Genomic DNA, 27,572 nt, shown 5'->3' with positions numbered 1-27,572 from the left:
CTTCGACTAATGTCTGTCCTCATCAAGGAGAAAATGTCAAGACCTCAATATTCTCAGTCAAAAACTCATCGACTAGTGCCCTAGTTTCGTCGATGATCGAGTGAAGGACACTCCTCGACTAGTGTGTCAACTTGTCGACAAGTCTATTAGGCAAACCTAACGCTCCAGTGCTCAACGGTTAGAATTTTTTAATATAAAATATTTATTATTGATCCAATAGGTAGAAAACGGCTAATGCCTACCATGCCTATAAATATTAACCCTAAAAACCATAAAAGCATTGGGATATACCTTTTGCCTCTATTCTATCACACTCAAACGCTTTTGGGCATTCTCTACACGTATTTTCAACATTCAAGAGCATCCACTCACATCATCTTGCAAAGCATCATTGATCTTGAGGTTTTGAGGCTTGGTAAAGTTTTGTGTATGCATTCAATCTTATTTTCAACGTGTATCTACTCTCCTATTCACTTTGTTTAAAATCTTTATTGGGGAGTAAGAACCCTAGTTTTCCATATATCCATTGCCTAAAAAATATTTTGGGAAAAAGTTTTTTACTAAGGCTTGAATCTTTGAAAGTATTCACTTTCATATTTTTTATTCAAAGATTTCATATTATCTTATTTTTTCAAAAGCTATTTAAGAGCAAACCCTAGGATCTCCAATACACATATTTTTGAGAAATCATTTTTTGGAAGAATATTGAATAAGGTTTAGATCTTGGGAGCAACTTTTCATATACATTGTTTTATACAAAGATCATACATTATTTTATTGCACAAATTTTATTGAGAACATTACATTCACTCCATTAAGCTTCAAGTTATATCTTGAGAGAATGTTTAGGTTTTCACTTGTACACATAAGCTTGTTGAGAAGCATCCAATTGTATGCAAATTTATTTCTTATCTCTATTGTATTTGCAGTTCGGTGTGTGAACCGTGGTGAGGAAGCTATGCCTCACGTAAGCAATGGATTGTAAAGTGGTAGCTACGCCTCGTGGAAGTATCGGATTGTAACGGGAAGCTTCCTCCCAGTTTAAGGAGCGAATTAGAAGCATCCTTTGGTAGTTTGCCCAAGGCGAGGAAGTAGGCTAGGTTTGGCTGAACCTCGTAAATTATGGAGTTTGCATCTTTCTTCCCTTATCTCATTTTCTTTCTGCTTGCGTTTGGTTATTTATTTCAAATCTACCTATTGTGTATGTATTAAATATTTCTTGCACTTGAGATCGATTGGGTGATTCTGAATTGTATGAGATATACATAGCTTGAATCTATTAGGTTGTGTAATACTGAAATCTGTGTATCTCCAAACTTGTGCTTGTGTGGTTGGGTTTTAACAATTAGGGATTAAGAGAATTAAATATTTTTAAATACCCAATTCACCCCCCCCCCCTCCTCTTGGGATTACACCTAAAATCACACTTAGGTCTATGGTATCCTAAAGATACATGCTTCAAGATGATTAGCTATTCGGATGCTGATTATGCAAGATGTAAAATTGATCAAAAAAGTATGAGTGGCACTTGCCACTTTCTAGGACGATCTCTGGTATCTTGGTTCTCCAAGAAACAGAATTTCATGACATTATCCATTGCAAAAGAAAAGTACATGGTAGCAGGTGGCTGTTGTGCACAAACTCTTAATATGAAACAACAGTTAAAAGATTTCAATTTGGAATATTTGACTGTACCAATTAAATGTGATAATAACAGCACCATCAATATTTTCAAAAATCCTATCTCTCATTCTAGGACCAAGCATATCGACATTAGACATCACTTTTTAAGAGATCATATGCAAGAAGAAGATATCATACTTAAGTTTGTAAATACATATGATCAATGGGCTGACATTTTTACAAAACCTCGTTCAAAGGATAGATTCATCTCAATCAGACGAAATTAGGCTTATTGCACAGTAGAGAAGTAATTTGAAAAAGAAAAGTTACCAAGGATGAGTGTTCGAATTAGAAAAGCAAGTAAGTCAAAATACTGAAGGTTAGGCGACTGACAACTTATTCTCAATCGATTAGGAACTCTCTGACCTTCTAGTTTTTCAGGATTCAGGCTCGTCAGGTGACTGACTCTTTAAGGCATAGTTGACTAACTTGCTATTGACTTATAAAATTTTGAAGAAATACATAGGTCAGATGGATGACTCTTCAAGCATAGTCGACTAACCCACGACGGTATATATATATATATATGTACTGTTCATAAAAACCCTAACTTTTCACCCTTCGGTCTCCTGACCCTGTTTCTCCACTCTCCTAAAGGCCTTCTCCTTTGGTCACAAGTGATCCCACACAAAATTTCTTCCGATTAATCTTTGAAATACATCCTTCTACTTCATTTCCACTTTATTTTCAAGGATTTCGCCATTCATTTTCTCCAAAGTCATGCCAAGAACAAAGTAAACGGTGAATCATGGTTCTACCTCTAGGAAAGATGACAGCACCAATATCTAGAAATGGCTAATGACACCCTATGCCAAGCAACTCTATTGGGACCATCTTCGATCTACTGAACCCATCTTCAGTAAGGTCTCAGATACTACATTCTTTAGAGATGACTTTCCCACCATTTTTCCATTGTTCCATGCATTAGGTTGGGAAGGTTTTATAACTTATCAAGCCAAAGGAATGCATCCTAACTTAGTTAAGCTTTTTTATGCAAATTTTATCATAGGGGAAATTGTGACCTCCACCTAGGTCATGGACAATCTTTTGCAATTACTCCCCAAACCTTAGCTGCTAGACTAAGAATCAGTAATGGAGAATTTGAGTGTCCACCTCTTCACTAATCATGGATTATGGCTCAAGATTTTACCCTTGAGGAATTTCTACCTCTGGTTATGACTAAAGCTCCTGTTTATTTTGGTTATCCTCCACTATATAATCAGCTGAACCTACAAGCTCAAATTCTAAAAAAACTCATCACTTACAACATTTTGCCTAGGATAGGATCACATGACCATGTTTCCTATCTAGATTGTTTTGTAATGTGGTGCCTGCTAAAAAGGAAAAAGCTTGACTTGCCAAACTTAATTCTGAATTGGATGATTTTGAGAGAAGAAACTCGTAGAGTAATTTTTCCTTATAGAGGAATTCTAAATATAATTTTTGACCATCTTGGCGTAACCACACTATTCACTTTGTTTATCAAGCGAACCCATGATGATATATTTTCTTCTACTACGATTAAGCAAATAGGGTATGAACGACATGACTAAGGTTGGTTTCAAAAAGGTAGGCGTACATGTTGAGCACCTCATCAAGATCCTGAACCACAGCAAGTTGCTCCTCCAGCAGATGATACTCCTTCCTGGTTTGTAGCCTATCAGTAGCAGATGATTGGTCTTCGTGATGGAGTGCATACTAGTTTTAGCTCGCTTCAGTCGAGTTATACTTCTCTTGACCAACGGCTTGGACTGATTGAACAATATATGGTTGATTCATCTTCTTCACGAGGCAAGGATCCTATGGAGACAAGCTCGGATGACAATCAAGAAGAAGATGAAGATGATGATGATGAGGAATGGATTGATACTGATGGTGCAGATGATGCATAGTTGTTTTCGTTAAATGAACAATCTTGGATTGTAATATTTGCATTTGACACTACTTTTTTATTTTTTTTTTCTTATGCTTTTATGGTTTTCACATGCTATTTTGGTGCTTATTGGCTATCTTATCGTGCATGATGAATGATCTATTTTGACTATTCTGATGGATAAATGCTTTCAAATTTGCATGCTATTCTTGTTCTCCTTCTCTTTTTGATTGATGTCAAAAAGGAGAGAAGTTTCGGGAAAAATGAGCATGAAATTCGAGAAATTGAACAACTAGCAATTACAATGAAAATATGAGCATGATGAAATCTGATCATGATGAGATGACATTAGATAATGATATTAGCTTCACACTATACATGATTTAAACTAAACTTCATGAATGAAATTCAAATTTTATTGAATATGGCGTATAATTCATTTAAGGGGAGTTATATTTGATAAATGTGGATGTCATGATATATGTTCATTGCTAAAAGTTTATATGAATTCTGATATGCAATCTTATTACTCTAAAAATCTTGTTAAGACTATGCTTATTGTAAAGGGGAGTCTTATTAAGGCTTACTCACTTTTGCTCTTTATTTGTCATCATCAAAAAAGGGGAGATTGTTGGCCTAATAAGGCTTAATCTCGTTTTGATGATAACAAATCATGAATACTTAACACATTTGTTTAAGTAAAGTTTCAGGGCTCAAATGTTTTCATAAGATCAAGTTCGAGTGTTTGAAGAGCTTGAATGAAGCTAGTGCTTGAAGTCATGAGTAATGATGACGTTAAAGCATATTGAAGAAAGAGTTAAAGATGGACACAAAATGGAAGGTAAAGCATGAAGACTTAGTGCTTAGAAAGTTTTATTTTATAAAAGTCTCATGTAAGTACTTCACAATTTCAATATGGATGTTTGAAACTCTTAGGAAATATCATTGACTTAGAGACTTGTTTTTAAATCATGAAAAATATTTTCATAAAATCTCAAATACGTTTTACTAGTTTAAAGCTAAGTTTTGAAACCAAAATTTGAAAAACAAAGAAGTAGCAAGCAGTTTATCATCAAGCGACTGGCATGTTGCTTTAATTGTTTATAAGCAAACAAAATTGGAGCAGGCGACTGACCCCTTAAAGTCCAATCGACTGACTCAGCACTGGTTTTCAAAATATGCTAAATTTAAAAAGATTAGGCAACTAACCCTTGGGCCTTAGTTGACTGAAGTACATGTTATAACTTTTAAATAACGATGTTAAAGTTTCCACAAACGACTTCTTGGCTTCCAAACTTAGAGAAAACTTGGGGAAAATGGTAAGAAACTTTATTACTCTACATATACTTGATAATTTCACAAATTATCAAAGCATACAACACACACATGAATCATATTCCTAAAATTATATTGCTAAAAGTTTTTGAAAGAGTTGTTGTGCCCTTGTTGAAGTTTCAATTGAAATTATGATTCAATCTCTCGATTTCTTCACTCTTAAATCATTACCTTGGTGATACTATTTTGAGTTTCAATCTCTTTATTGATTTTGATTGAAGTATATTGATTCTAACATTGTACAAATCAACTCTTTTGAGAGTATTTCATTATACGAAGAAAGTTTGTTTCTTGTTTCTATTTTTGACAATTCAGGATTGTTGAATTATTGCCTAACAAGAGGGTTGTTCTTGTTAGAGAGGGATCCCCACCTTGAACGGAGAAAGACTTTACTTCACCTAATAACAAATTTGGGAAAGGGAATCCTCACAGCGTGTTGCTTGAGGCAAGGACATAGGCCGTTGGCCGAACATTGTAAAAAATCTAGTGTTCTACTCTTCTTCCCTTAACCTTTTTACATTCTTACAAGTATATAATCTATGTGTATGCTTATTTAATTGTTGAGAACTTGTTGGATATTGAGAATTTACTAGAATACTGATTTTGAATATCTTTGAATCAAGGAACTATATTGATTGTATTTGTTGGATTGAAAATTCAAAGTAAATCATGAATTTCTAAATAGCACAGTTGAGGTAAATCTTGTGAAATTGGTTATTTCATTGAAGGAAAATTGCAAGGTACTTAAAATTAATCTTATGAAATTATATATTGATATTTTCAGTGATAAATAATGAAAAGATAACTAATCTTGAATACTGATTATCTATTGATGTGTTGAGATTTGAATTTGAATTGTGAAATCATATTATATTCATATATACCTAGGACTTCCGATTGGTATAGTACGACCGCTGATTAGAAATTTTGTTTGTGTGATTGTAGCAAATTAATTTGAAGAGGGTAATACTTAATTAAAGTTTTGTAAAGAAAAATTTTATAATCCCAATTCACCCCCTCTTGGGAGTACACCTTTAATCTCACCTTTTCTTGCCCATTAGAAATAATAATAAACCCATATATGATTTAAAGGCCTTGGGCTCCTACACCCTACTTAGCCATAATATAAATACTGCAACAGTAGGGCAAACAAAGAATCTAACCCAAGTAAATATGATTAAGGTATTACATAAGGACATCCTCATGCATTGCTCTTGAACTAGTGAAACCTAGGCTACTTCTCTAATTAGGTAGCAGTAGGTCACTGTGGAACAATGAAAGATGAGTTATGAGCTTGGAAAGGTATTGACTTAAGAAAACAAAGGAGGAAAGATCTTTTATTTTCCTTGCCATCTTTTGGTGTGTGGAGGGAAAGAAACAAGAGAGCTTCCAAAAAATCAGCAACTCCCCTTTATGTTGTCAAAGATTATTGTTACTGTTTCTAATTGGCATAGTTGATTGCTTTTAAATGAAATTCATGTAATTCCCAAATATATTAACACCCTACAGTGTAGATGACTTCTTTTTTATTGTATTTACTTTAGTGGCTTCCCCTTGATGCCTTTAAATGAATTCTTTTTTGTTGATGAAAAGCAAATGAAGACAAAAATTTAAGGAGGATCATTTTATCAAAATAAATTCCCCTTTCCAAACACTCCATACGTATGTCTTTGGCCCTATTTTTCTTGAAAATTTCAAAGGAATGGTGAATCCCCTGTCTTAAAATTTGAGACTTTGGTAAGATATTGAGACCCTGTATAAAGGCTACCTGGCCTATTGGACTAGGATAAGACAATTGCCTAACTAGACCTGACACCAAAGCTCTTCCATGGCTAGCCCACTCAGGGCTCAAGATCAATTGGAAAGGTTATTTGAGGAATTCTCTTCTAGATTGTAGAACAAGTGCAAAGTTTGATGGTAGCAAGGAGAGGCTTGTTGATGAATCTGAGCAACAACAACATGAAAATAAAACCAACAAACCTTAGGAAAACTGTAAGACAGCTGAAGCTAAGAAATAAATAACCAAACTAAAGGAAATGATGTTGAAGATGGGAAATATGGAAGAAACTGAATCGTATATGTGAGCAATGTAGCTACAAAGGATTGGTGAAGATGCATTGGCACAAGCATTCCATCAGTCTTAAACACAATATGCTAAAAGAAACAGAAAAATCTATGTCATTAATTCATGAAGAGAAAAACTTGTGAGGAATAGTTCCTTTACAAAAGATTTGAGATTCACCAATAAATAGAAGACATACGTGATGGTTGCCATAAGGTGGTTGCAATAGCGTTGGTCCAACCATCATATTGTAGTGACCAAATATCTCTAATGATCCACAAAGAGAAAATGATAGCATAACAATTTGCAAACTTCCAAGCAATCATTGAAGCCGAGCAAGGTTGATAAAACTTATATATTATGTTCAGTTTGAAAAATATCTATTACCAAATATAAAATAATCATATCATGGGATTTTGATAACTTATAAAAGAAAAATTATTATAATCATAAAGCAAAAGACAATGCAAAAATTTTTGTTGATTCATATGCAATAGTGTGTGAATACTTATTCAAAGATTCATTGTAAAATTGAGATTAGATACACGAGTTTTTGGACTTACAACTTTTTTTATAAATTATATATATTTCAATACAATTTATTTCATTGCCACCTCATTTCATTACATGACTCAAACATAACCTAATAGCGTGTTTTGAACTTAAATCAAAAACTTCCTCTTCTCTCCTTTTTTCTTGTTCACTTGTTCCTCTCCTCTTAAAGTTTCTCTTTCCTCTTATAGGTTCACTTCTTTCCCTTTACGTTCTCCACTAACCTCTTTTTTTATCCACATTTTGTATTATATTAAATCTTCCTCGCTCTCTCTTAATACTCGTCTTTTTCTCTCTCGACTTCTCCACAATTCCCAATCCCCTCTCCTTCAAAATCCCAAGTGTAATTACTAAAAGGTCGTTTGGTATCACTATCAAAATTTAGAGAAATAAAAATTAAAAACAAAAATCAAAAATCAGAAATAGAAACTAAAAACTAGAGATTAGCAACCTGTTTGACTAACATTTATAAAAGTAATACAAATTAAAGCTTAAATAAATAAATGCTCATTTTCATCTTTAAATAAAAATTTTATAAAAAAAAACATGATTAAAATAATAAAATAACAAATAATACACATTAAAAAATTATTATAATAAAAATAAATTTTACTACAACCATTTTACTTAATTGTTCAACTTTCAAATTTTACTTTATAATAAAATTTTATTAGACATGACAATTGAAAAATAGTAAAATATTTTGTGATTGGCTTTATTATTATTTTTTAAAAAATTTATGTATATTTTTCTTTTAATTATATTTGAATTCATATGATTACTTAATTTTGATTTTAATTTAGAAGCATATAGAATGAATAATTTAATACAAAAAAAAAAACTATTTCTAAATTTTAAAATTTCTGACTACAAGTTGGGAAAACCACCTAATACTATAAAATATAGTTTTTAAATTTTTTGACAAATAGCTAAAAATAGCACCAGAAACAAAAATATACTTTTATAATCTATTTTTTTTTTTACTATAGAGAAACAAAAAAAAAAAAATAGAAAACACCAGCAATACCAAACAAGCCCTAAAATTCTAATTCCGTGCAATCTCCATGGAACCTTAGGACAGCACAACATGACCGTTAAAAATAAACTTAGGACGGAACCGCTATGTGAGTGATTTCCGGCTCTTTCCCAAAAAAAAAAAAAAAAAACCCGCATCCCTTATCCCAACCCCAAACACTGAGACTCCAACAAAAGAATCAATTTTCCACGGGAATCCATTTCATCATGTTCCAACTGGCTTGTGGCAAAATCCAATCTCAGAAAAGGAAATGCCAGCCCATCAGTGTTAAGATAAGAACAGCAGCAGCATAACAAGGGGCATTTGTTACAGATAAAACTACTTAAAAAACTTATCCCCAAAACATTTTCTCAGGTTCAATTCAGCCAACACCATAATTAGCCTGCATCTTTTCGAATAATATAAATAGTTCAACAGGTTCTTCCAGAAGAATAAATTCTATAAATACAAGGTTTTGCTGCGGTGAACATGACAAATACACCAATGTCATCTATCCTGTTCAACTACAGATCTGTTTTAAATTTTTTTCCAATTAATCAGAAGATTTCATCTTCTTAAGGGTTTCCTGATCTCTGACTGCAAGTCCAATCCTTTCTCTGATAGTTTCCGCCTTCGTTTCAATTGTGCCCCTTCAGTTTCGTCCATGACAGAATTATTTAATGCTGCAAGGGTGTAAAATCACCAACAGGAACAGCAGAATATCAACACAAAGCTTTCAAAGTGAAAAACAATTAAATGGGGCTTGTGGATGTGCATTAGAAATGAAATTTAAAAGACTAACAAAAAAATTGAAAAAACAAAAAACTGTTCTGTTTATATGACATCTAAGGTTAGTTCATTATGTTCTTTGCAAAGACCTGACAAGGACCATTTCATATAATGCTTATGATCAGTTCAGAGATTCAAAGCAATGCCATTTTATTTTTCAAGTATTATGTGGTAATAGAGTATTCTCTATAGCAACCATGGGTAGAGTTGACTTCATGCTCTCAACTGGCACCAAAGATCAAATCAAAGGATACCATTTCCATAATTTTCTGAATGAAGGTTAGTTAATAATGCGAAATGAAAAGCAATTGCTTTTCATCTGTTTCACTAAACAATTCCTGCACACAACTTGAAGTTGTTTTCAGTACGTAATTTTGGAATGAAGCTTCCAGGATGCCTCACTTTCTCCTTCATCCCTCCCCCTCTTCTTTCTGACATGATGGAGTGCAATGATTCCACCAGGGTAATCCCAAGCAATTGCACTCATCATATGTATGAAATCTACCTATAAAATCCCCTGGGCTAAAAAATAATCCAGTTGGATATATAGGATTTTGTTTGCCAGATGTTCACTTTCACTTCACATGATCAGATGCAATGGCCACCTATTCAAAAGTTGCATAGCAAGCTATAAAGGGTCAGGTTCTGACTTGGCACATGCAAAATGAGACTACAGGCGCAACTTGGCTTGAGCATGAATAGGACCCATTTGAAAATATGAGCAGGTTGCTTTTGGTTGTGTTCTGGGCGTAGTTCTAAAGTTGACAATGTAGGCTGAAAGCCAACTATTTTGTGGTGGAAGCAGGAGATGCATATGAGGACCAAATCATCATCACTCAAATTTAAGTCAATCCAATCAATACTAGAACTCAGTTGATCAATTAACATTGTTTTTTCATCTTCCGAGTTTCCTTAATCTTTTTCCTCCTTTTTCCTATTCCCCAGAAGATTGTGGAAATTTTTAAGTTTTTTTCCCAGATAGAAATGGGAAATATTAAGCTTAGATCTTTTCATTTGGCTATTGATTTTTCCAGGTAGAATAATTTATTTTATACAAATTTTCCAGATTAAAACTCGTTCACCATATTTCGATATTTTTTATGGGTAGAAATGTGACCATCTGCTACCAATACGGCTGCACCACCAATATCACCATAGTTATCAAATTCTCATTATACTACTTTTGGGGTGCCAGGCAAAAGGTTAATTATTAGGAAAATTTTGATAAAGGTTCCAAATCAGTGTGCTTCTCAACCAAGTTGTTGATATGACACAAGAATGCTTGCATACCTATAATATAAACACCTGTAGGAAGTTATTAACTTCAGATATTTGCAACTCACTAAAATGATACACCCAAGCTAAATTTACCTTCGACTGGACTTGAAGCATGGTTCATTGCTCGCCCATTTTGTCTTGCACCTTCTGAATGACTGCTATTGACCAACCTTGAAGAACTTCCTACACACTTGTCCTTTTGCTCGGGAACATCAGGGAAAGGAATAGCTGGTAAGAAGCACAATTCTTCCTGAGACATATCTGAATCACTGAAAGCAGAATCCTTCTCCACCGTCACAACATCAACTTCATCATCCTCATTGACATCTGATTCTTTCACCTGCAAGCATACAAACATTTTAGAAACAAGGAAATAAATAGAAAATCTACTAGGACAGTTTTTATTCTTTGACCTTTGCAGTTTCAGGCATTAGATCAAATTCATCTTCTTGCTCTACATACTCCTCATTTTCATCAAGTTCTTTGAAGTCCGGAGCAAATGCACTCCAGTTCTCAGTATAATCTTTTGCCCAAATATAGACCAAACCAGTTAGGGAGACCGAAACAACAATTGGGTGAACAGGATGCCATGCTAGATCAATCAAGGCTTCCTTAGGACCTTCAAGGATTTTAACAAGATGCCCAGCCCTATCCCATATGTAGATTTTGTGTTGTCCTTTGCTAGCAGAACCACCAACAATCCATTCACCATCACCACTGAAACAGGGTGCTTTCCAATGCATTTTGGTGATTGAATCTTGAAACTCTCGGAAAAGTGCCAAGCACTTTGATCCAACAGATTTTAACTTCTCAACCCCATCTAGCCCAACAAAGGTCATGTTTAGTTCACCGAGGGCACCAAGTTCACCTTTCAAAGGCAGAAGGTTCTCATAGATCCTGATCGTTCGGTCATTTGAATTTGTTAGAAGATACTGTCCATTCCGGCTGAAGGCAATGTTTTTTATCACAGCAGCACCAGAAATTGAAACTATGCCACACACTTGTATGCTTCTGTAATCTATTATAAGTATTTCTCCTTTAGAGTTTCCCACATAGACCAAATCTCCATGCTTGTTGAAGCATGCAGCAGTTGGAGTGAAAGGAAGAGAGCCATCTGAGAATTTGTTTCGAGGAGGAAGGGGTAATCCAGCACCCGCATCAGAAACAGAAACTGGAAGCACTGTTGTACTTCCTGTGTTCAAGTCAACAATCATGGGAGCGGATGACAGTGAGCATGCCAGACAGAGGGATGGAGTAGATGAACAAGGATGCAGACGAGCTTGTAGTGGGGCTTGCTGCAGGGTTGTACGAGCTATCTTCTCCCCATTGACAACATCCCAAAGTGTTAATGACTTGTCAGCAGCAGACACAAGTATACGATGGCCATATTTTGACCAACAAACACTTGTAATGATTGCATTGCAGTCTTTATCTCGAAGCTCCTTAGCAATACCCCTCGTCTCAAAATCCCAGACAATGCAACTTCCATCAGAACAACCAGCTGAAAAGAATAATCACAGGAAGCATCAAACAAAGGGCAGCTACAGCCTAAACGACAACAGGAAAAAACAGCAATCTTCTGCAAAACCTCATAACCACATTCCGTTTCAAGAGAATGGGATTGGAGTATAGCAGCAGGAGAGAGAGAGAGAGAGAGAGATGGAAGGAGAAGGAACAAGATACTATATGTAAGGAAAGAGATAAATACCAGGGAAATTCTGCTTTGCAATTGGAAAATTAACTCCAACATTCAACTACCAAATGTACTTATACTGTACGGTTAACTAAAACACATGATTACACATTAACCTCAGCATATCAGAAAAGAAAAACAAAAACAAGATATAATGCATGCATCCTAATTTCCTCAATCTACACCTAAAATGTAAGTGCCAAATAGGAGGCCTAAATGATTATGGTGGTCCTCTGTCACAAGACATCTTCTAAAATAGTTTTCAATAAATAACTATAAATACATTAAAAAAAAAATATGACACATTATAACACCAAATCAATTTCCAGGGAATCACTGAAATTTTAAAAATTAATAACTTAATTGATTTGAAAGAATAGTCATTTGGAAGCAAATATAAACCAAATATTATTAACACACACACACACCCATAATAATCATCAGAAGTATATATGAAAGGAAGAATTGGTATACAAGGAAATGCCAAAATTGAAACGGTAACTCAGGCACAAAAAAAAAAGCACGTCAGAAAAAAAATTAAGCTAAGACATAACACAATTAATAATAACAAAATGAACAGAGTAGATAAATGAACAATAAACTATTTGAATTTGTCCACAACTATACTACTCTCTTTTAAAGCTTCTATTTATTTTTTATTGAATTTTTTAAAATGTATAAAATATAGATTCAGCCACTGATATGAAATACTAAATAAGAATATTTCAGTTAGATACACAACAATAAACATTCAAACACATTCCTACAAGCTAAAACTAACAATCACATATAACACAATTTAAACAACAATATTTCCAAGCACAGATTATAAGATAAATGAATATTAAACTATGTATAATTTTCTGCAAAGTTACTACTTTTCTAAAGCTCTAATTCATGTTTGTTGCATTTAAGAAACCTAAAACATTAATTAATCCATTGATTTGAAAGATTAAGAACTCTTTGAATATGAAACATATATATTTCATGGAATCAAATGCCCTTATACTTATCCTAAATTCTAAACCTAAACTTAATCAGATATGTAAATGCATTTAAAAATGAAACTGTTTTTATAAAACATATCTACTTTCAACAATTATTTTTATGCTGACTAGGTTTGTAGGTGCATTGCATGTGGAACTATTGAGGAGGCAAGAAAAGGAATGAAACAGAAGAAACAAGCGACTACAAGTAGATGAATTTGAATAAAGCTACTTCTTTTACCATGTAACAAAGTTGATTGCAAGGCCATTAAGCTTTTAGAATAAAATTTTTAAATGAAGATATTTAGTTTGATGAAATCCTAGCCTCTCCCCCTATAATACTAAAGATAAAAATTACTTAACATAGAGAAGGAGAAAAAGAAAAAGTGCAAACATAGAATGCAATTTTAGACTCATAAACATGGGCACACAAATCAACTTGTGATAAATTATTCATTAAACAGACCCATTAACAATAAAATGGTAACTTCAGGTGATCTGGTCACAAAAATAATCTGTCTGTGAGAGCATGCATGTGTGTATCAAGGGTATTAACTTAACCTTCATATAGAATAACCAAGAGTATCCTGCAAACATCAATATGATCAGATTACCCTTATGTCAATTTTACACCGATATAATCAGATGATCTCGTATCTGCTTTCTCATGAGCTCAATTATTGGACCTCAAGTATAGTACATAAGCAATTTCAAAAAGGTAAAGCAAAAAGAAACCTCATTTATGCAAGAGCTTCACAGAGAAGGATTATATTATTGGAAACGGAAAAGTTAAACAATAGAGGGAGAGAGACAGAGAAGCAAAAAGTGTCTCTCCTATATTCCATGAGAAGAAGACAAGACTTCTTTCCTTCAGTAAATTAACAAGCAAGAAATTGAGCTACAACATCCAAAGGAGAATCACTAGAAACTATGATAAATGAGGTGGATTGTGAAAACATATGAATGAAATCATGCCAGCAATTGAGATCACATAAAAACACCAGCAATCAAAGAAATGATGTTAGATAATGACAGAAATATTGTTGCAGGAAAAATATAATCGGGAAAAAGATACATAAAACATAAACCAAACAACACCTGGAATAATTTCAGAGCAAACTTAAGTTACAAAATTGAGCACAAAAATCACCTAACCTTGCTGAATAAGAAGGCTTACAGTACCATGTTTAAATCATGACTAAGACAACAGCAACAGCAACTACTACTACAACTACTACTAATAATGATGATGATGATAAATGGGTGCACATAAAAACAAAATTATATATGCACATCAGGAGAATAACACTCAGAAATTATGTATGCACATCAGGAGAAGAACACTCTCGCCTACAGATAAGGAGGCTTACAACTCATGTTTAAATCAAAACGACGATGACGATGACGATGACGATGACAGATAATAATAATAACAATTATTATTATTTTAAAACAATAATATCAATAATTATAACAGTGTCCCCAAAAAGGGGGAAAAGTATTACACCAGAAAATTGGTAAGTAAGCTATAGATGAAGCATGATCTCAAAAAATCCAGCCATTTCTCCCCCCAACCAAATTACTGCATAACTACAAAGACTGCACACTGCCACAAAATCCTCAAATTCTTTTGCCTCTTAAAGCCATTAAAATCAAAGAAGATAAATGCCTCCAAAGAATGAGGACAAACCCAACACTCTCCCAACAAACTGAAAAGTTTGATCCATAAGCACCAAGTGACATAGTAACGAAGAAATAAATGAGCATGATCCTCACTATTAGCATAGCATAACACATGATATACACAGCAAGAAAGAGATGGACAAAGACATGTATGGCATTCAATTCAATATGAACCCTATTAACAACCACTGCATGCACCAAAAGCCTTTACATTTGAAGGAATTTTAGCTTCCCGCCCTTGATTGGCAAGAGGAACCAGTTTAGATGAGAACAAAAAGACTTAAAATAAAAACACTAAACAGTATTGGAACACCAAATCCCAACATCTACGCAATGAGAATACCAAAAAGAATCCAACAAACTCTGGAGTGAGGAAAGCACCTCTATCTTCATATCATTAAGATTCCTAGAAAACTGAAAATCTCAAGCAACAACAGTACTATCAATAATGAGGAACAAAGAAATATATCAATCAGGACGCAAAGCAAGATCAAAGATACAAAGAAAGGCAACCAAGAAACATAATTCCTCAAGCCAGAGGTCCTTCTAAGGACGAACCCAACAACCACCTCCCACTTTACATTTTGGTACAAGAAAGAAGAAATAAGTTTACCTGCAAAATGAATTTCCACAGGCATTTGTGAAACCCAAGCTACAATAAGACACAGCTGGCAACATTCCCTTGTGACTAACAGCTATGCTACGCAGAATCAGGAGGGGGAGGGGTCCAGTCTTTTGCAAGACTCTTTACAACTAACTCAGTGCTTCCTTCCACAACCATCCCCTGATTTCTCCACCATTGACGCAGCCATTAGAGCTGCTAGAGCCTCACCTTGCCCAGGTTCGTCAGGGAGGATCAACTTGGTTGCAGAAAGAATGAGAGCTTCCATGGTATCACAAGCTACACATGCGGCACAACTTCCATTGATATTAAAGGCCACATCAAAATATATTTTAATCCAAACCACAGGAGAGAGGGTCATAAACAGCAGGGTCTTTAGCTTGAGGTTTAAGGGCACCAGAATCTGGCAGTGTAAGCATCAACAAATTCAGCATAGACTGAAAAGAATCAGGTTCAAACTGAGATCAGGATTAATCTTTTCATTTTGGAACACTACTATGTTTCTTAGTTCCCAGGTTTGAGACATAAGAATAACTGTAAACCACAACCCCACTTAGCAAACCACACCATCTCTGGTAATTGACAAAGGATGAACAGATGACCTGCATCCTTCTACTACCAGGTGACAGAGGGAACAAACTTGATTGGCCACATGGAACTTCTCTCTCCTAATAGAGCTTTGACTGGAATAGCATTTGAGGCTACTATCCAAAGCATGAATTAAGTCTGAAGTTAATTTTAATTTCCAAAGACTGACCCAGAATTTCTTTTTATTTGTGTCAATTCTGAATCAAATTGCTTGATCCACTAAATAAGCAGATTTGACGGAGAGCTTACTTTTCTAATCTGGAATTCAGCTCCAACAATCCTCTCCACCCACTATACGAAAGTAGATTTTCTGGATTTGGTAGATATCTTCATCCTCCATACATTCCTGAAGTCTGCTAATATTCCACCTTCAATTTTCTGTAATAACTTGGTGACCCAGATTGGCAGCTCTTCAGAGTTTGGTCTTGGTTGCACCTTGAACCCTTGTAAGCCGGGTACCCAAGGTCAAGTCTATATGTTGATTTTGGAACAATCACCTATGGTTTAAACAGGAATCTTTCTCCCAACAGCTTCCTGGCACTTACTTTCCAAACAAAAGAATCTGATAATTTTTTGGTAGCAGGAACAATCATTGGGTGCAGTATTTTGCTCAACTGCCTCGCACATAATTTCCCTGATCCAGTTAAGATCTCCCAACCCAATTTTGCCACTAGAGCTTGATTGACTGACAAGGTGATCTTTCCACTCACCAACTCCCAAGCAAAGAAAAACTTTCTTCTCAAATAATTCTCTCTACTCTATCAGCAACCCTCATCCGAATCTTAAACAAAGATAGAAAATACAGAGAATCAAAGAAAGACACACTTGAACTAAAGTAATGTGACCTCCCAAGAAAAAGAGTGCAGCCATCACCCACCTAGTCATTTAGACACTTTAGTGATCATCGGATCCCAAAACCTCTCAAACCAAGGATTCTCGCCTAAAGGAACTCTTAAATAAGTCAAAGTCTATGGTAGATCCCATAAGCCATAAGAGAGACACATGCTGAAATCATCTCTAGATTCAGATTAAAGCAGCTATCCACACTTAACTGAATTAATCTTAAGCTCTAAACCTAACACAAACCCAGTAGAATGGTGAAAATACTACACAGAGAGACATCATATCATCTGACAAAAACAAAAGAAGCATCTTCAGCAGACAACAAATGTAAGACGATCATTCCATCTGGACCTATAGCAATACCCTGAACAAAACCCCCATTGATGGCCACCTTAGTCATCCTACCCAACACATTATTAACTAAAGTTAAGAGAAAAAGGGTATAAAGGATCCCCTGTCTCACACCTATAGAAGCTGAAAACCATGTCTTAGGTTCACCATCAATAATTATAGAAAATGAGATAATGAAAGACAACCCGAGTCCATCCTAGCTACTCTGACCCCAAAATCCTTCCTATCTAAAACCTTGCACAGAAAAGCCAATTAACCATGTCACATGCCTTCTCAGACTCCATCTTAAATATTAAACTATGCTTTTTGTTCCTCCTAACATCCTCCACAATCTCATTAGGCGCAAACTGCATCTAAAATATATATAACTCCCACAAAAGCCACCTGGGAACAAGAAATTGTACTCCCTAGACCTCCTTAATCCTGTTAGCCAGAGCCTTTGACCCTTAGAGGCTGAAAACCAAGTCTCAGGTTCACCATTAATAATTATAGAAAACGAGGTGATGAAAAGACAACCCTAGTCCATCCTAGCCACTTTGACCCAAAATCCTTCCTATCTAAAACTCTACACAGAAAAGCCAACTATCCCTGTCACATGCCTTCTCAGACTCCATCTTAAAGATTAAACTATGCTTTATTCCTCTTAACATCCTCCACAAACTCATAAATCACAAACCATAACAGGGCCATCCTTATCGGGAACAAAGATGATAAAACTCAAATTCATGCTCTTAGGTATTGTTGTAGCTAGAGCCAGGAGACAGCCAGGAGCTGGAGCTGAGTTGGAAATGCGGTCCATTTATCTTGATTTTATCTTGATAGATGAAACCTTCCATTTGTAATTTAATGTATTTAATTGTGATTTAAATATCAGCCCTATAAATAAAGAGCTGAGAAATGTAATATGTACACAAGAGAAGCTCAAAGAGCAGAGAGAAGAAAGAGAGGAGGAAGAGAGGGAGAGAGAGAGAGTGAGAGTTGTATTTTTCCGGCGAATAGTGAATTTTGTGGTGTGCTCCGTGGATGTAGGTCGATCTTGACCGAACCACGTTAAATTTCTCGTGTCACATTTTTCTAGTTGCTCACAGGGTCCTAACAAGTAGTATCAGAGCCGATGGTTCGTAACTCTGGGCGAGCAACATCATAAAAGTCGAGACGTGAAGCTAATTCTCCTGACGTGCTAATAGTTGGAGAACCAAGTGTGTAACCGAGGCCAATAAGGATCATCTAGTCCTAAGATGGATTCTAATAGGGTCAAGATGTGGGAGGTAGGATTGGTTCGAAGGCACGTGGAATGCAATTTAAGGCACGTAAGACGCCAGTGGTAAGGCCCACTTAAGCAACTGTTGGGAAATTGGGCTTACTCCCATAAGGGAGATGGTTTCTGTTCAAGGGAGAGCGGTTGGAACTCACAAGTGAGGGGGAGATTGTTGAGAATTCCACTTATGAGTTTGTCCCACATTGGAAAATTAGAGTAGACCATGGGTGCTTATATACATGATCGGGCCCAAGACCCAATAGATTTAACCTTTTGGATCAAGTTGGTGTTCACCCATGTGTATCAAGCCCACCCATAGGCTCCTCCGATCCTAACAGGTATAGTCTCATTAGCATCAAACTCCTGAAAAACCATCAAGAAGTAAACCTTAACCACACAACAATTCTTTGAAATACCAAAAAAAAAAAAAAGGCTAACTTAAACCAATCCAGCCTGGTAGTTTCCCCTAATCCATGCTTAACATCGCACATTTAACCTTATCCTCCTCAAAAAGTCCTTCCAACCAAAAATCACCAAAAATGGGACGCTAGTGCGACAACAATTCGATCCTTCAATCATAGGATGACAAGTGTAACCCTCCCCAGAGATTTTCTAAAGATCCCAATGATCTCCTCAACAATGACAGCGGAATTCCTAACAACAACACCCTCATCAGATGCCAGTTCTCTAATCACATTCCCCCTGCATCTGACAGTAATTATTTTGTGAAAAACACTAGTATTACAACCGCCATTCAGCCCATCTGAACCTAAACATTTGTCTCCAATTCATCTCCTTCTTCAGCTAAAAAGACTCAAAATTATTCTTAAGAGACATTCTTCTCTGAGCTAAATCTTCCTAAATAATAAATGCCACCCTATTTCCTCCAGATGATTATTCTTCTGTCTCCTTCAAAACAGCCGACTTCCTGATCCAAATGTCACCAAAGAATTTCCTATTCCAACTTTTCAAAGCTAACTTTAAAGTTGTCCAGCTCTCCATTAATTCAAAAGCCTCCCAAGTTCCAAGCCTCACAAGAGCAATTACCCCAAGATTCCTTTACAAAAGACAGGAAAGAAGGATGAGAAAGCCACATACTTTCAAAAAAAAAAAGAAACAAAATGGAATGGAATAGACCCCACCCAACACTAGATGAATCCAAAATAAATAGGAAAATGATCCAAGACTGGCATTACAAAAGCATAATAAAAACAGAAGCGGAAGAAGCATATGTATTCATTAGATAATTTATAAGGAGTGTTGTATAAATTTTAATAGTCATTTTTATTTATAACAAAAAAAGATTTTTTAATAGAGTGAGTTTACAAAGGGAGAATGTGACATATCCCTAGAAAAACTGAGAAAAACAGAAATAAACAATTAAAAACAACAAAGAGAAAATAGATCAACAAGTCAGCATGTTCATCCAATCTCTTCATAACTCCTGAAAACTTGCCCCTCTAAAAAATCCATAACTGACACACCACGGTGAGGTCAAGTATTGGATTTTTTCCCAAACCAACACCCAATTTGGTTTTTTCCCAGAAAATATCCAAGCATTATGCTCCATCCATATTCCCCATAAAACTGCATAAGTACAAAACTTCCATAATGCCTGCCCTATCCTTCCTTAGACCAAAGCCTGCAAAAGAGATGGCAAACAAGTCTTCCACTGAAGAAGGACAAACCCAGCTCTCTCCCATAATACCAAAAAGATTATTCCAAATCCTCCAAGCTAATTCACAGTGCAAAAGAAGGTGAGAAGCTATCTCAGAGTTCTTGTAACAGAGCACAAATACATCAGGAGAGAGAACCTTCAAAGGTCTCCTAATTTGCAGCAGGTTATTAGTATTTATCTTATTAAGCACACAACCAACCGAGTGAAAGCCTTAATTTTTAGGGGAGCCTTGGCCTTCCAAATAGTATGATAGAGCGGAAATGAAGAGCTGGAATGGATCAAAAAGTCAAAAAAAAGATTTGCAAGAATACACTCTTGACTAATCCAAAGATCAAAACCGAACATCCCTCCCAAAAAATAGTTACTCCCATTCAAAAAGATAACAAAGATGACAATTCCACCATCTCTCTATCATTAAGAGGTCTCCCAAAGAGAAACCAAAAGGCTGCTCAAGTCACCAATAAATTTTAGCATGCATCAAACTTAATATATTCAAATATTTTAATTTATGTGTAGTATTTATTGTCTTGCTTCCTACATTTTTAAGATTTCTCATGTCTTCATATCTATATTAGGTAATAGGCAATTTTAAAGTTGTAAAAACATATACATTCCTATAAATAACTTTGAGCATCCATACCTTAATATATAAGCGTAAGCATCATAATAAATTATCAATTCTTTAAACAAAATCTAAAATATATGAAAAATTATTTAAATATATTACTCAAAATCATTCACCTGCAATAACTTGCAACGCACACAGCGTATTTACTAGTGAGTGCAAACAGTGTAATTTTGTCAGTAAAAAATTCCTCTTTTTTTTAAAAGTAGGTGGACAAAAATTCCCTAAAAAAGTAGCAAATGTTTTCAAAATTTTTAAAAATGTAACACAACTTAACAGCTTAAATATAACACAAATTAACAGCATTTACAACCAAAATTTTAACAGATAAGTAGATTAACATAAATTGGCAGTCAAAATTTAAATAAAAAAATAAACAACAGCATGGAGGTGGTTTGGCTTTGCAGAACCAGCTTTGGTTTCAAAGCTTGGCTCTGCAGAAAATAACACCCATTTAAATCCTTTTTGTGGAATTAACTAATATCCGTGCATTTTTTTTAATAAGACAAGAGATCCCTAGAAAATTAATATCTGCATTCAAATTTTGAAAATCTAACACAAGTTATCGGTTGAAATATATAACACAAATTACCAGCATTTTACAACCCAAATTATAACATAAATAAGCAGCCAAAATTTAAATAAAAAAAAAATAAACGACAGCATGGACGTGGTTTGGTTTTGCAGAACCAGCTTTGGTTTCAAAGCTTGGCTCTGCAGAAAATGAAAATCTTGCTTACTGTGGAAATGTTTTCATAAATTTTGGAAATATAAATTCAATCCAACGTTTGTTGGAATATAATGCCTCCAACTCCAATTCCAAGGCCTCAGTTCCCTGCTACGAAGTAGCTAACTGAAATAAATTCATTATAATTTGCTCTAAATTTGTAGCCAAGTAACAAACATTGAGTGGTATACTAACATACCAAAATCACATATTTACAGTACCCAACTTAGCTACATTACCTTAAAAAAAAAAAAAAAAATTGTAAGTTTCCCAGTATGAGATTCTTAAGTAATGGCCAAAAGCAAAAGAAAAAATAACTGAAAATTTCGAAATGTGTTAGTGATGGGACGAAAATCAAATAGAAAAACAGCAAAAAATGCGTGATTGGGCGACGGATAAGTGTTGTCATTACCGCCTTACCGGCAAGAAGCGTCCCTCGGCGATTAAAGGCAACGCATTTCATGAGTCCATGTTCTAAATACTCCTCTATCACTTCGGGGAAGTCTCCCTGCAGTGGATCTTCACGAACAAAAACGAGTTAAAAAAAAATGAAACTTTCTTCGCGAAAGCCTTGCGCAAAGCTTCACCAACCCAGAAAGCAAATACACAAAAAAGCCGAATGTATGTGCGTGTGTGCGAGAGAGAGAGAGAGAGAGAGAAGCAAACCTATTATTGAGACGTTCATGAAGAACCTTCTCCTCTCGTCTCCCTACAAAGTCTCTCTCCCTCTCTCGGTCTCTGCCACTCTCTCCGTCGTCTGAGGTTTCAATTCTGCGTCAGCACAGGCGTAATGGCAGTCTGGCACCAGCAAGAACCCATGATCGATATTGCTTTGGCAATGGCGGTCGGCGGGGAGGATCGAGCTATCTGATTCAACATGGTGGGTTGGATGCTTTGGCGTACCCGAATTTTTTGCGCTTCTTACGTTCCCCATCCGATCTTTTTCATACGTGTCTCAACCATTGAGAAGGGAAATCATTTAGGATGCGTTTGATCAAAAGTTTCGTTCTAGTAAAAGGCCCAAAAAAAATAATAAGAATGAAATTTATTTTTTTTAAATTACTTTAATATAATATAAAACTTTTAAAAATTATTTAACTATGTGTTATATTAATATTTTTTTTATTCATTTATATATTTTTCATTTTTTTCTTACTTTTTAATAACCTAACATAAAAATAAATAAATTTCCAAATAGTTTTTAAATTTTGAAACTGAAAATTATGAAGGAAAGGGAAACAAAAAATCTGCTTTTTATTTTGATTATTAAGAAAAGCAAGAAGATAAATCAAATATATATAATAAATTAATAAATAAAATTTTAATATTGAGCATGATTAGTTTCTATTTTTCTTTATTTTAGTTATATTAGGATAAATTTTTATTTTTAATACTATTTGATATAATATAATATAATATAATATAAAATACGTTTATTTCTTTTTTTCTTTTCTAAACAAAATCAGTTATCCAAAGAGGATCACCTTATCTTTTAAAAAAGTGCAAAGCTAAGTGCATCCCTTGGGGGTGGGCCCCACAATAGGCCATGTGCTCACGGTGTGTGTGCGCTCAATGGATCTCTATTTTTTGAAATTTTTTAAAAATTATAAAGAAAATAATTTTAAAAATTATATTTATAGTTTAAGGGCATTTTGGGATATGTGTAAATAATAATAGGGATATTTTAGGATGATTAAAAGTAGTTATAGAAATAAATTTGACATAATTATAAGGGTATATATATTTTTTTTTATAGTTATGGATAGTTAAAGGAGCATTTTGAAATTATAATTAATAGCTATAGGAATAAATTTAATATTTTTGAAAGAAAACACCAAAGGAAGAACCCTTTTTACAATATTAGATAAGGGTATTTTGAGATAATTGTGGTAATTAAAAGAATATTTTGAAATAATCATCCGTAGTTATAAGGATAAATTTGATATTTTCTAAAGAAAGCATCACTCGCTTATAATATTAGATTAGAAGATTAGAAGATGTTAGAGATTAGAGATAATATTTTCAAATGAATATATAAATAATTTAATAAATTATTTGTTATTTTTCAAAATATAAGTCTCATTATCTCCTATAGTCCTCCCAATCTCCCAAAACTAATAAATTTCAAAATATATATAAATTAAAAAAAAATTATCACTTCTAATTATCTTCTTAATTTCCAATTATCTCTTAAAAATTAGTAAAAACACATACACACACACACATAGTGCCCCTAATTAATACATAGAAAAGAAAAGTGTTATTAGCAATTTATTTTTATTTTTATTTTTTATTTTTATTGTACTAGATTAATTTTATTTTTAAAATTTATCCTTTATTTTTTTAATTTTAACTTTACAAGAAAAAAAAACAAGAAAAGAGGGTACTTTATCAATTTATTGTATGAAAAATAAATAAAAATAAATAAATAAGGGACTGTCTATGGTGTTTTTGGAGTGCCAGTCGCATCTCCTTCTTGAAAATTGGAGAAAAAATTACAATTAAACCCCTTTAGGTTTACCTTTTTATTTGAAATACACCCTCAAATTTTAAAAATGACACTTAAACCTCTTAATCTATCTTTTTATCTCAAAAGATCCTTCTAACAATAAATAACCATTAGGCTATGTCATTTGTACCCAATGAGCAACTCTTTAACAATTTTTTTATTTATTCAATCAGATTTTATTTTTTATAATTATTTGTTTGTAATTATAAAATTGTTAAATTATTAATTTAAATATAGCATTGGTGTAGTCATCAAAACAAACATACAAAGAAAACAAAGTCAACTTTTTGCTACATTCATTCATTCAAAAAAAAAAAAAGCTATTGCCCTCATGGGAATGACGTGGTGGAAAGGCATCGGCACGTACGAAGAAGCATTAGGAATTCAATTCTAGGTAAATATACTCACGGATCCAGCGGTACCTGTGGATGGTGAGAATTTATTCTGTGAGCCAGCAAGAACCGTGAATGGTGAGAGCTCGCTCTATGAGCCAGTGGGGACCGTGGATGGTAATGGAGATGTGTCCCATTGATCGGGTTGGCTGAACGTCCAACTGATGCATGGAAGTCGTGTCCACATTTCAGACTTTACTTGATTAGCGAGACCTAGGAGGAGTATGTTGATTCGTAGGTTTGGTGCTACACCAGGGGGTCCTAAGGGCTTGTTGGTGGCTGGAGTTCTTATGTAACAAAAAAAAAAAAACTATTATTAGAAATTGTATTACATTTACATTTGCATTTCATTTACATTTGTCTTCACTAGTCCTTATAAATACTTGCTGCTCTTGATTTTACGAAATTCTCAAAAGATATTAATCGAAATCTATGAATCTAATTTTATTTAATTGAATTGGTCACCAAAATTTAAAAATTAAATTAGCCCCAAAATGCTTTTTTATTGGGCTTAGAATCCCTACTTTTAGTTAGCTCTAGCCTCTAAGCCTATTTTATATATATTATTAGTACTTATATATATAAATTGAGTGGGGCTACACCCACACGCATCGATGCGGATCTACCCAACTTATATTAATTAAAATTAATAAATAAATAAAGTGTTATGAACACTTTAGGGATTCGTTTGGTTTGTGAAATTAGTTATTCTTTAGAATAAGATGAAAGATGGTGTTGATTCTTGTTATTTAATTAAACATGTAATAAAAAAGAAAAATATATATTCACGGTTAGATTTGGGAATACTCTTTATTATAGTTTTACGTTGTTATTTACTTCATAATATTAATATAATTTTTTGCACAAATAATTGTAACAAATTTATTATAACTAATTTATTTTTAAAATTTATAAATCAATCAATCAATCCAATAAATCAATCACAAATTTTTAGTTCGGCACATGATTAGTGTTTAATTTTTAAAATTTATAATTCTATTAGAAAATTTTAATTTGTAATAGTATTTTATATAAAGAGAAAAAAATAATAGAAAATGAATTTTCATTCGTTTTTTTTTTTTCTTTTCTTTTCCTTTTCTCAAACAAAAATCATTCATCCAAACATACCGAAATGAAAAAAAAAAAAAAAAAAAAAATTCAAACTTCTCTCCGCTTCTCTCAATTGGTTAGAGAATAGAAAAGAAAAAAATTATCTCGAATTTGTATTCATTTGGACTTTCTACTTAACCTTTAAATACTTCATTTAATAAAAATACAGGTAATTTTATTCAAAATGACACACAATGCACATTTTCCTTTTTTTCGGTGCATGATATATATTTATAGATTACTATTACACTTTTTAAGAGTTTGCATCATGCTAAGTGTTTTGGTCAAACATATTGACCAATTTTCCTGATTTAATTTATTAAATTGATGTCATTTTAGAACATTATTTTATTATAAGTAAAATTTATTTTATTTTACATATACTTAATAACTGATTAACAATGAACTAGTGAAATGTTCATTCATTAATAAAATTAAACTTTAAGGGAAAAAATCAAGGGCGTGGAGTAGGGGTGAGCATAATTCAGATTTAAAAGAATTAACCGACCGAGTTTGGTCAGTTCAGAACGGTTCGATTTGGTTATAGATTTGCATAATTTCGGGCATTCGATTTTTTACTTGGGCATGAGGAATTTTTAATTCGGTTAACTGAATTACCCGAATTACTAATTAATTAAAAATCATATATAAATTAGTAATATTAATATATTATATGTTAAATCTTATTTTATTTTTTTTTACTTTTCAAAGGCTAGCCGCTAGGGTTTTATTCTGAAGAAAGGGTAAACATTAATTTTATAATTAATTTTAAAATTTGCAATCATATTTTATTTTTATAATTAATTTTAAATTATTTTAGTCAAATTCGGTTAACTGAATTACCCGACAACTTGGTTCGGTCAGGTATGATTCGGTTACAACACCTAATTCGGTCGGTTCGATTAGAAATTATTGTTAACCGAAAATTTCAGTTAAATCGGTTAATTAATTAACCGAATTTGGACGAACCGACCATTTGCCCACCCCTAAGGTAGAGTATCATATTCTTAAAACTCAAAGGTGTTATTAAATAAATAAGGAAAAAGTGTGCAAAACGAGAAATGTATGTGGTGGAAAAAAAATTTTGTCGACATCTTGCACATGTTGTTTTCCCATTCTTTGACTCTATACAAGCCTTCCACTTGTCTTCTTGTTTTATTTCAACCTTCCTAATTTGGTTTCTTGTTCAATTTTCAAGGGACCTTCTTTTTTTATGATGATTTTTCAAGGGGTATTGTAGATGATCAAAGGAATCTCTTTATCATTTCTATTAGGCTTCTCACACGTATTTGATTAACTTAAGTAGAGCTATTGATGCCCAATTTTCATATGCATAGAATTCATTGAGGTTTCTTGTTGATTTTCACTTAATTTACCAACATTAATAAAATATATTTATATTTTGAAATAAATTACTTACTCGAATATGAATATTTTTATGTGAAAATATTATTCGTGCCATGCAAACACACCAATTTATATATTGAAAAAAGTTACTTGCTTCAATTGGAGAAACGAGCTGGAAGAAATTTATAAGGTTATAAAAATGTTCTTATAAAAAAAAAAATTGATACTATAAAAATTAAGTATTGATAATTAATAAGGCGCTAAAATTGACTCAATTAGAGTGATAAAATAGTTTGAATAGCCAATGAGTTTTTCCTGAGAAAGACCTATTAAGGGCTCGTTTTGGCCTCCGCGTATAACTAGGATTTGGAACCAATTAACTGATCACATATACATTGTTACATTAGGGCTTGTTTGGTTTGATGGAATAATTATTCTTTGAAATAACATGGAATATAATTTAAATTTTGAGAATTAAGAGAATAGGTATTACTTGTATGTTTCTAATTATTTCATTCAACATATAATAAAAAATAAATAGACATTCCCATGATGAAACTTGAAAATAATTAT

The 27,572-nt window shown here is 33.6% G+C and overlaps 1 protein-coding gene across 1 annotated transcript; it reads right to left on the bottom strand.

Moving 5' to 3' along the window:
* Positions 1-8,843: 8,843 nt before the first annotated feature.
* LOC131146612 (protein RBL-like) lies at positions 8,844-22,681 on the bottom strand. Its single transcript, XM_058096310.1, has 5 exons — positions 22,308-22,681; positions 22,062-22,160; positions 11,001-12,088; positions 10,681-10,927; positions 8,844-9,203 (listed from the first exon to the last, which is right to left on the bottom strand). Exons 1-5 carry the CDS (start codon positions 22,324-22,326, stop codon positions 9,088-9,090), a joined length of 1,569 nt encoding a protein of 522 aa, XP_057952293.1. The 5' UTR covers positions 22,327-22,681; the 3' UTR covers positions 8,844-9,087.
* Positions 22,682-27,572: the final 4,891 nt, after the last annotated feature.

This window comes from Malania oleifera, chromosome 13 (assembly GCF_029873635.1).
Source record: "Malania oleifera isolate guangnan ecotype guangnan chromosome 13, ASM2987363v1, whole genome shotgun sequence".
NCBI classification, from domain to species: domain Eukaryota; kingdom Viridiplantae; phylum Streptophyta; class Magnoliopsida; order Santalales; family Ximeniaceae; genus Malania; species Malania oleifera.
The sequence above is the reverse complement of the archived record's forward strand: the minus strand, read 5'-3'. Positions and strand labels throughout refer to the sequence as shown.